At 38.4% G+C, this 10,812-nt stretch overlaps 1 protein-coding gene across 1 annotated transcript in view; it reads right to left on the reverse strand.

The window, feature by feature from the left end:
* Positions 1–10,396: 10,396 nt before the first annotated feature.
* The window catches only part of LOC121378609 (high-affinity choline transporter 1-like), an 83,464-nt gene continuing 83,048 nt past the window's right edge, over positions 10,397–10,812 (reverse strand). Inside the window, exon 7 of the mRNA XM_041506867.1 lies at positions 10,397–10,812. This exon is cut by the window's right edge and continues 220 nt beyond it. Within this exon, the coding sequence (XP_041362801.1) occupies positions 10,397–10,812 (416 nt within the window).

A 10,812-nucleotide genomic window follows, 5' to 3' on the forward strand; every position in this document is an offset into this window, starting at 1 on the left:
TATCTGTGATGGTTGAGAGCAGTTACAACTATCCGAAAGTCTGTCTAGCTATAACGACAGAGTACTTAACTCGTCTATTGGATAAATAAATAATATGCTTCGGCTAATAAAAAATAGTTTATGTTAATTTCCCCCCGAGCCAAACCCTTCAAAGGCCAGTCTACAAGAGGACAATATGCTTTGTTAATGTTCAGTGCGTTTACACTGGAACTTGTTTCTAAAGAAACCCTAAGAGATCGAATAACTTTACCATCAGGTGCGGATCTTGCATTGTATAATGGAGGGGAACAAGGTAATGTTGTTTCATGGCGTTAATATACGGCTCTTGCATTGTATAATGGAGGTGAACAAGGTAATATTGTTTAATTGCGTTAATATACAACTCGACTTACACAAAGTCGAAATGAGTTGCTTCACCAAAAATGTTAGAGTGTTATCCAAAATCCACGTCCGTCGTTAAACTGTCCCAAGGGCTCGCTGTATCTTCCACCTAGTCTCTCTTGGAGGTTGTCGTTAAACTGCTCCAAGGGCTCGGCTGTATCTTCCCCCTAGTCTCTCTTGGAGGTTGTCGTTAAACTGCCCCAAGGGTTCGGCTGTATCTTCCACCTAGTCTCTCTTGGAGATTATGACGATTGCAGAGAGGACAGGCACTCCCCTTTCAGGTCAGGTCATAGGGTTTTACGTGCACATTTAGAACAAGCTATTGTAGCGCACGCCTGTCCTGGGCACAAGAGCCGGCCTCGGCCGGCTCACTCCCCTTTTTCTCAGCTTGTAGTAATAAAGAGTATTTAAGAAAGGTCAGCAACACTACAGTACGGTGTATACACAACACAGATGCAACATGGGTTAAACAGCCCGGTTAGGGGCAGTATATAACTTGTAAGATACCGTAATAGTACTAATACATTTAAATAACAAGAACAAAAATAGCTCATATAATATTTTTATTGCTAATAATCTACCAACTCCTAACCACCCTAAGGAATAAAACTGATAATGACATTTGTGTGCAAGTGTATAACATCTCCATCTCAGGTGGAACAACTGATAATAACATTTGTGTGCAGGTGTGGAACATCTCCAGACCAGGTTTGTTTGAAATCGGGTGGAACAAACGATAATGACATTAGTATGCAGGTGTGGAACATCTCCAGACCAGGTTTGTTTGGAATCGGGTGGAACAACTGGTAATGGCATTTGTGTGCAGGTGTGGAACATCTCCAGACCAGATTTGTTTGAAATCTGGTGGAACAACTGGTAATGGCATTTGTGTGCAGGTGTGGAACATCTCCAGACCAGATTTGTTTGAAATCGGGTGGAACAACTGGTAATGGCATTTGTGTGCAGGTGTGGAACATCTCCAGACTAGGTTTGTTTGGAATCGGGTGGAACAACTGGTAATGGCATTTGTGTGCAGGTGTGGAACATCTCCAGACCAGATTTGTTTGAAATCGGGTGGAACAACTGGTAATGGCATTTGTGTGCAGGTGTGGAACATCTCCAGACCAGGTTTGTTTGGAATCGGGTGGAACAACTGGTAATGGCATTTGTGTGCAGGTGTGGAACATCTCCAGACCAGATTTGTTTGAAATCGGATGGAACAACCGATAATGGCATTAGTGTGTAGGTGTGGAACATCTCCAGACTAGGTTTGTTTGAAATCGGGTGGAGAAACTATAATGACATTAGTGTGTAGGTGTGGAACATCTCCAGACTAGGTTTGTTTGAAATCGGGTGGAACAAACGATAATGACATTAGTGTGTAGGTGTGGAACATCTCCAGACCAGGTTTGTTTGAAATCGGGTGGAACAACTGGTAATGGCATTTGTGTGCAGGTGTGGAACATCTCCAGACCAGATTTGTTTGAAACAGTTATAATGCGAAAAAATCATGTCCCTGTAATTTGTATATGAAAATGTTACCTCGAAGGACAGACTGGGGCCTTGGTAACCTATACCACTCATTCACGTTCAACGTCTGGTTTGACTGAAGCCTGGGTATCGTACACCACTCATTCAAGTTTAACGTCTGGTTTCAGTCAGACTGGAGCCTGGGTAACCTATACCACTCATTCACGTTCAACGACTGGTATCCGTCAGACTGGAGCCTGGGTAACCTACACCACTCCTTCAGTCAGACTGGAACCTGGGTAACCTACACCACTCATTCACGTTCAACGTCTGGTTTGACTGAAGCCTGGGTATCGTACACCACTCATTCAAGTTTAACGTCTGGTTTCAGTCAGACTGGAGCCTGGGTAACCTATACCACTCATTCACGTTCAGCGACTGGTATCCGTCAGACTGGAGCCTGGGTAACCTACACCACTCCTTCAGTCAGACTGGAACCTGGGTAACCTACACCACTCATTCACGTTCAACGTCTGGTTTGACTGAAGCCTGGGTATCGTACACCACTCATTCAAGTTTAACGTCTGGTTTCAGTCAGACTGGAGCCTGGGTAACCTACACCACTCCTTCAAGTCCAACGTCTGGTTACAGTCAGACTGGAGCCTGGGTAACCTACACCACTCCTTCAAGTTCAACGTCTGGTTACAGTCAGACTGGAGTCTGGGTAACCTACACCACTCATTCAAGTTCAACGTCTGGTTACAGTCAGACTGGAGCCTGGGTAACCTACACCACTCATTCAAGTTCAACGTCTGGTTACAGTCAGACTGGAGTCTGGGTAACCTACACCACTCATTCAGTCAGACTGGAGCCTGGGTAACCTACATCACTCATTCAAGTTCAACGTCTGGTTACAGTCAGACTGGAGCCTGGGTAACCTACACCACTCATTCAGTCAGACTGGAGCCTGGGTAACCTACACCACTCATTCAAGTTCAACGTCTGGTTACAGTCAGACTGGAGTCTGGGTAACCTACACCACTCATTCAGTCAGACTGGAGTCTGGGTAACCTACACCACTCATTCAGTCAGACTGGAGCCTGGGTAACCTACACCACTCATTCAGTCAGACTGGAGCCTGGGTAACCTACACACTCATTCAGTTCAAAGTCTCATTCAAGTCTGGGTAACCTACAACTCATTCGTTCTGGTCAGACTACAGTCAGACTGGAGCCTGGGTAACCTACACACTCATTCTCAACGTCTGGTTCAGTCAGACTGGAGCCTGGGTAACCTACACCACTCATTCAAGTTCAACGTCTGGTTACAGTCAGACTGGAGTCTGGGTAACCTACACCACTCCTTCAAGTTCACGTCTGGTATCAGTCAGACTGGAGCCTGGGTAACCTACACCACTCATTCAAGTTCAACGTCTGGTTACAGTCACTGGACTGGGGAGACTGGAGCCTGGGTAACCTACACCACTCCTTCAGTCAGACTGGAGCCTGGGTAACCTACATCACTCATTCAGTCAGACTGGAGCCTGGGTAACCTACACCACTCATTCAAGTTCAACGTCTGGTTACAGTCAGACTGGAGCCTGGGTAACCTACACCACTCATTCAGTCAGACTGGAGCCTGGGTAACCTACACCACTCCTTCAGTCAGACTGGAGCCTGGGTAACCTACATCACTCATTCAGTCAGACTGGAGCCTGGGTAACCTACACCACTCATTCAAGTTCAACGTCTGGTTACAGTCAGACTGGAGTCTGGGTAACCTACACCACTCCTTCAAGTTCAACGTCTGGTATCAGTCAGACTGGAGCCTGGGTAACCTACACCACTCATTCAAGTTCAACGTCTGGTTACAGTCAGACTGGAGCCTGGGTAACCTACACCACTCATTCAGTCAGACTGGAGCCTGGGTAACCTACACCACTCCTTCAGTCAGACTGGAGCCTGGGTAACCTACATCACTCATTCAGTCAGACTGGAGCCTGGGTAACCTACACCACTCATTCAAGTTCAACGTCTGGTTACAGTCAGACTGGAGCCTGGGTAACCTACACCACTCATTCAGTCAGACTGGAGCCTGGGTAACCTACACCACTCCTTCAATCAGACTGGAGCCTGGGTAACCTACATCACTCATTCAGTCAGACTGGAGCCTGGGTAACCTACACCACTCATTCAGTCAGACTGGAGCCTGGGTAACCTACACCACTCATTCAAGTTCAAAGTCTGGTTTCAGTCAGACTGGAGTCTGGGTAACCTACACACTCATTCAAGTTCAACGTCTGGTTACAGTCACACTGAAGCCTGAGTAACCTACACCACTCATTCAAGTTCAACGTCTGGTATCAGTCAGACTGGAGTCTGGGTAACCTACACCACTCCTTCAAGTTCAACGCCTGGTATCAGTCAGACTGGAGCCTGAGTAACCTACACCACTCATTCAAGTTCAACGTCTGGTTACAGTCAGACTGGAGTCTGGGTAACCTACACCACTCCTTCAAGTTCAACGCCTGGTATCAGTCAGACTGGAGCCTGTGTAACCTACACCACCCATACAAGTTCAACGACCGGGACCCATATTATGCAAACTATCTTAGCACTGCAATATCAATGACTTTGATCGTAGTGACGTCATAACCTATGATGGTTCTACGATAGATCGTAATACTAAGATAGCTACAAAAATCCGTAGTCTGGTGTGTATATAAGCATTCAACCTGTTGATTTCGAAATAAATATACAAATAGTTTACTGTAATCTTTAAACAATGACAAAATACTGATCAATGATAAAGTATCTTATCAGAGTTTTGTGTACTATCGTCAGTAACTTGTGAAAACAACACAAACATAATCCCTGCACCTAGATGAATAATGTGGGTTTTGTTTCGTTTCGGTTTTGGTTTGTTTTCTTTTGAGCTCCACACGTGTTAGCTATATCTGAACCTGTATCATATATACAGTCAAGATCATATGACAGCGTAAGGAATATTCTGAAAGACACACAAAAACTAAACTTGTCAAGTTTCATAAATATTTTCTCAATATATACACAAAAAAATTGTTCTAAAATACATGACTGATATATATGACTAATAAATATATCACAGTTACCATTCTAGGAATATAACGAATTCTAAGAATATCACGAATTCTATGAATATTGTGAATTTGATCGCACACAAAATATGTTCACACTATATATTCACACTACATTGTCACAACATGTTCACAGTCCATTCACTTTATACTTTATATAATTATGTGTCTATATACAAGCGTTTGTCAGTAACTGACAAAACAGACTGGTATGCTTCAACATAATTATATGATTGCCACTCGGTTAATATACAGATTATGTAACATGATGATAAGCAAATTATTATAGTTATTATATACAATTTTTATATAAATAACATGGCATCTGAAACATAAAATATGGAATTAATTAAATATTTAAATTAAATACAAACATTAATGTTTAAAACGCTATTACATTATAATAATATATCAAACATAATAAATAAAAACAATAAAACATTTCAAAAGTAGTGGTCAAAATTAGCATATCAACATGTTATTAAAGTTTGTATATGTATAACCGTTTTGTGTTCCCACATGATCAAATAACAGTGTACTTTGACCTGTTAATAACTACTAAGCCCTTCTGCCTGTGTTATGAAAATGATGTGAAATGTTTTAGTCACTCAGTCAGTGTAGGTTGTTGGTGTAACGCATTTAACTTATCTGGAATGAAAACACGTCATGTCATAGGGTTTAACGTGCACATTCAGAGCAAGCTGTTGTAGCGCACACGAAAACACGAATTACACACATTTAAATGTTTCATTTACTATAAAGTGATATGGTGTAACAAAAAAGAAAATGATGATATAAAATTCATGTAAAACATTTGTTGTTTTATAATAAGAACTTGAATACACCATAATTATTATTTGTTTAAAAACACATGCACTGAGACAAATATCCACAAGTGACACAATAAACTAAACTTTGTTTAAATACATATATTTATATTTAAAAACAAAATATGCCTTTTATATAATTATTTTTTCTATTCATTTATTAAAGCAAGCACATTAATTACATTTATTTTTATTTCAATTAATATTTTGTCTTTAATGAAAACAAATGTGACCTGAAAATGACTCCAATTTTTTTTAATCTACAATGATTAACTATCGAAACATACATTTAAAAAAAAACACTTTGACAGATGCACACATTTTTTAGATGTGCAATCGTGGTTTTGAGCTGCTGTTAACCCAGGGAATGTGTAAACACAACAACAAAAACCAAAATTCTAGTAAAACAACACAATCGTGATAAAGGTTCTCTATTGGACACAAAGTACTGTACACAGTTTTAACAATTGATACACTTGATGTACTGTTTCTAATTACAATGTTAAACTGTATTATACATTTATACATATACATTATGCATAATGAACAAACTTAACAGGAGACTTTTGTATATAACAACAACAGTGATACTAGAATTCATAACTCCATATTGTTAACTACTTTTTCTGAGCATGTCAGTACATGTACCTGTATATACACCCATACCTGCACCTAAATCACATGCTTTATCTCATGTTGAACCTACATTTACGTTTATACTCTTCAAGTGTTTAAAACTAAAGTCCATATTCTACAATATGTTTCTTAATCACTGGATCTCTGTCTGTCTGTCTCTGTTTCCCTGTTTGTCTCTCTAGAGCATTAATATCTGTTTTACTGTCTCCACCTCTCGTCACTGGTAAAACTCAATTTTTGACAGTAAAACTATCATTAACGTCTGCAAAGGGTCAAATATAAGATAATGATCTCCGAAATAAATTAAAACAAGGATGAAAAGGGAAGATATAAATTATAACAGATAATTTCAAAATACACATTAACAAGTAAAACCAAAGTTACTTATGCTGTTTAGTTTGTTTTACTTGGTTTCTATTGATCAGTGTGTGTTGAGTCAATACTGCTGTCCTGACATATCTCATTGCCAGTGGATATCATATTTTATTGTACAATATTTAGCAAAATATCTAAAAAAAATCAGTGAACTGATAGTGTTATCAGTCACTAATGAAAGTGTTATCACCACATTAATGTCTCCAATGTCTGAATAAGTAAACAATTCAATTCACTCTGAAAAATGTTATCACCACATTAATGTCTCCAATGTCTGAATAAGTAAACAATTCAATTCACTCTGAAAAGTGTTATCATCACATTAATGTCTTCAATGTCTGAATAGGGCTATTTCTCATTCCAACCAGTGCTCCACAACTGATGTAACAAAGGCTGTGGTATGCACTATTCTGTCTGTGGGATGGTGCATATAAAAGAGCCCTTGCTGCTAACCGAAAAGAGTAGCCCATGAAGTGGCGACAGCGGGTTTCCTCTCTCAATATCTGTATAGTCCTTAAACATATGCCTGACACCATATAATCATAAATAAAATGTGTTGAGTGTGTCGTTAAATAAAACATTTCCTTCCTACAATGCCTGAATAAGTCAACAAATCAATTCACTCTAAAAGTGTTATCAACATGAATTTCTTCAATGCCTGAATAAGTAAATAAATCAATTCACTCTAAAAGTGTTATCACCACATTAATGTTTTCATGGCACAAAATTGATAAAATCATACTATTAAATATATTTTATACTTGCGACATCAATACATGTGTATTTCACTCAATGAGATAAAATAATATTCGACAAAAATTATGAAATATGATCCATGTGTACATTTTATCTCTTAAATTACATTGTATGCAAAAGAATATGATATGACATTTCTCGATGGACATATTTGATCTCTCAGTGGAAATATTTGATCTCTCAATGAACATATTTGATCTCTCAATAGACATATTTGATATTTGATATCTCAAGGAACATATTTGATATTTGATCTCTCAGTGAACATATTTGATCTCTCAAGGAACATATTTGATCTCTCAAGGAACATATTTGATCTCTTAATGGACATATTTGATCTCTCAATGAACATATTAGATCTCTCAAGGAACATATTTGATATCTTAATGGACATATTTGATCTCTCAAGGAACATATTTGATCTCTCAAGGAACATATTTGATCTCACGGTCATCGTGATATTGTATCAATCGATTGTGATACATATATATGATCTACATGTATACCTATAGACACATTTTAATAGTTTTTCGCATAGTGTGTAAATAGGGGAGATAACCACAATATTACTTTGAATGGAACTTAATACTGTACCCAAATGTGCCTGAACCTGTGTTGGATATAGGAAAGTTAATAAAGTTATTCACACTGGACTCAGCACTGTATTTCACAGTGGATGTCATGTTGATATATCTCTCAGTGGATGTGATATTGATATATCTCTCAGTGGATGTGATATTGATATATCTCTCAGTGGACACACCTGTTGGTGAATACTGTGTGTATTCACACTGGATCCGCACTGTATTTCACAGTGGATGTGATATTGATACATCTCTCAGTGGATGTGATATTGATATATCTCTCAGCGGATGTGATATTGATATATCTCTCAGCAGATGTGATATTGATATATCTCTCAGTGGATGTGATATTGATATATCTCTCAGTGGATGTGATATTGATATATCTCTCAGTGGACACATCTGTTGGTGAATACTGTGTGTATTTACACTGGACTCAGCACTGTATGTCACAGTGGATGTGATATTGATATATCTCTCAGTGGATGTGATATTGATATATCTCTCAGTGGACACATCTGTTGGTGAATACTGTGTGTATTCACACTGGAATCAGCACTGTATTTCACAGTGGATGTGATATTGATATATCTCACAGTGGATGTGATATTGATATATCTCACAGTGGATGTGATATTGATATATCTCACAGTGGATGTGATATTGATATATCTCACAGTGGATGTGATATTGATACATCTATCAGTGGATGTGATATTGATATATCTCTCAGTGGATGTGATATTGATATATCTCTCAGTGGATGTGGTATTGATATATCTCTCAGTGGATGTGATATTGATATATCTCTCAGTGGATGTGATATTGATATATCTCTCAGTGGATGTGGTATTGATATATCTCTCAGTGGATGTGATATTGATATATCTCTCAGTGGATGTGATATTGATATATCTCTCAGTGAATGTGATATTGATATATCTCTCAGTTGACACACCTGTTGGTGAATACTGTGTGTATTCACACTGGAATCAGCACTGTATTTCACAGTGGATGTGATATTGATACATCTCTCAGTGGATGTGATATTGATGTGGTATATCTCTCAGTGGATGTGATATTGATATATATCTCTCAGTGGATGATATTGTGATATGTGATGATACATCTCTCAGTGGATGTGATATTGATATATCTCTCAGTGGATGTGATATTGATCATCTCTCAGTGGATGTGATAGTGATATATCTCTCAGTGGATGTGATATTGATATATCTCTCAGTTGACACATCTGTTGGTGAATTCTGTGTGTATTCACATTGGAATCAGCACTGTATTTCACAGTGGATGTGATATTGATACATCTCTCAGTGGATGTGATATTGATACATCTCTCAGTGGATGTGATATTGATATATCTCTCAGCGGATGTTATATTGATATATCTCTCAGTGGATGTGATATTGATATATCTCTCAGTTTGACACATCTGTTGGTGAATACTGCATGTAGCTCACAGTACTGTGTTTACCTTCCCTTAACTATAAGCTACTGTGTTACACTCAGTAATAATCTGTAGATTCATGGTCAAGTTTTAACATTTCTGTTTGAATACTGCACGTATCTCATGATGAATATATCATACTGTGTGTACCTTAGCTTGTCTACAGGGCCCTGTTTCATGAAGCAATCTTAGCACTGAGATCACCTAAGGTGTATACAGTAGTTATATACTTAAGATGATCTTAGGGCTATGATCGCTTCATGGAATGGCACCAGCTATATAGCTATATTGCACACAGATTAATAATATGTAGATTCCTTGTCAATTTATGAAATTGTATGTATCTTTCCTTGACTACAGGTCAATACAGTGCACACAGATTAATAATCTGTAGATTCCTTGTCAAGTTATGAAATTGTGTGTATTTTTCCTTGACTACAGGTCAATATATTGCACACTGATTAATAATCTGTAGATTTCTTCTCAAGTTATGAAATTGTGTGTATCTTTCCTTGACTACAGGTCAATATATTGCACACTGATTAGTAATCTGTAGATTTGTTTGTCAAGTTATGAAATTGTGTGTATCTTTCCTTGACTACAGGTCAATATATTGCTAAACAGATTAATAATATGTAGATTCCTTGTCAAGTTATGAAATTGTGTGTATCTTTTCTTGACTACAGGTCAATATATTGCACACTGATTAATAATCTGTAGATTCCTTGTCAAGTTATGAAATTGTGTGCATCTTTCCTTGACTACAGATCAATATATTGCACACTGATTAGTAATCTGTAGATTCCTTGTCCATCTTGTCCGTTGTTAGGTGGACAGAATCAGGTGAAATGTCATCATCATCGCACAGGTCATCTTGAGAAAACTTTAAAGCTGGGTTAATTTTCCCATTAGCTTCAGAGTATTTCGGCACTTCAGCCACGTCGTTCACATTGTCCCTGGTGGCCAGTGCTATACTTTCCTCGGGTATATTCACTATACACATAAACACATCAAATCTCCGTGGAAATATTCCCGTCTCAAATGAATATTTCAGTGGATAAGAGACTGCGGCAATGGTTGCTAGACTGCACAACATTGAGAACGTTTTAAATGGAAACAACTGTAGATTGTTTTCGTAGTCATAAAAGGGGTAGAATATGAATGGGTCGACGCCCATGGCTGGCTCGCCGCCCCCGAGTCGGA

The sequence above is a fragment of the Gigantopelta aegis genome, chromosome 8, assembly GCF_016097555.1.
Source record: "Gigantopelta aegis isolate Gae_Host chromosome 8, Gae_host_genome, whole genome shotgun sequence".
In the NCBI taxonomy this organism is placed as follows: domain Eukaryota; kingdom Metazoa; phylum Mollusca; class Gastropoda; order Neomphalida; family Peltospiridae; genus Gigantopelta; species Gigantopelta aegis.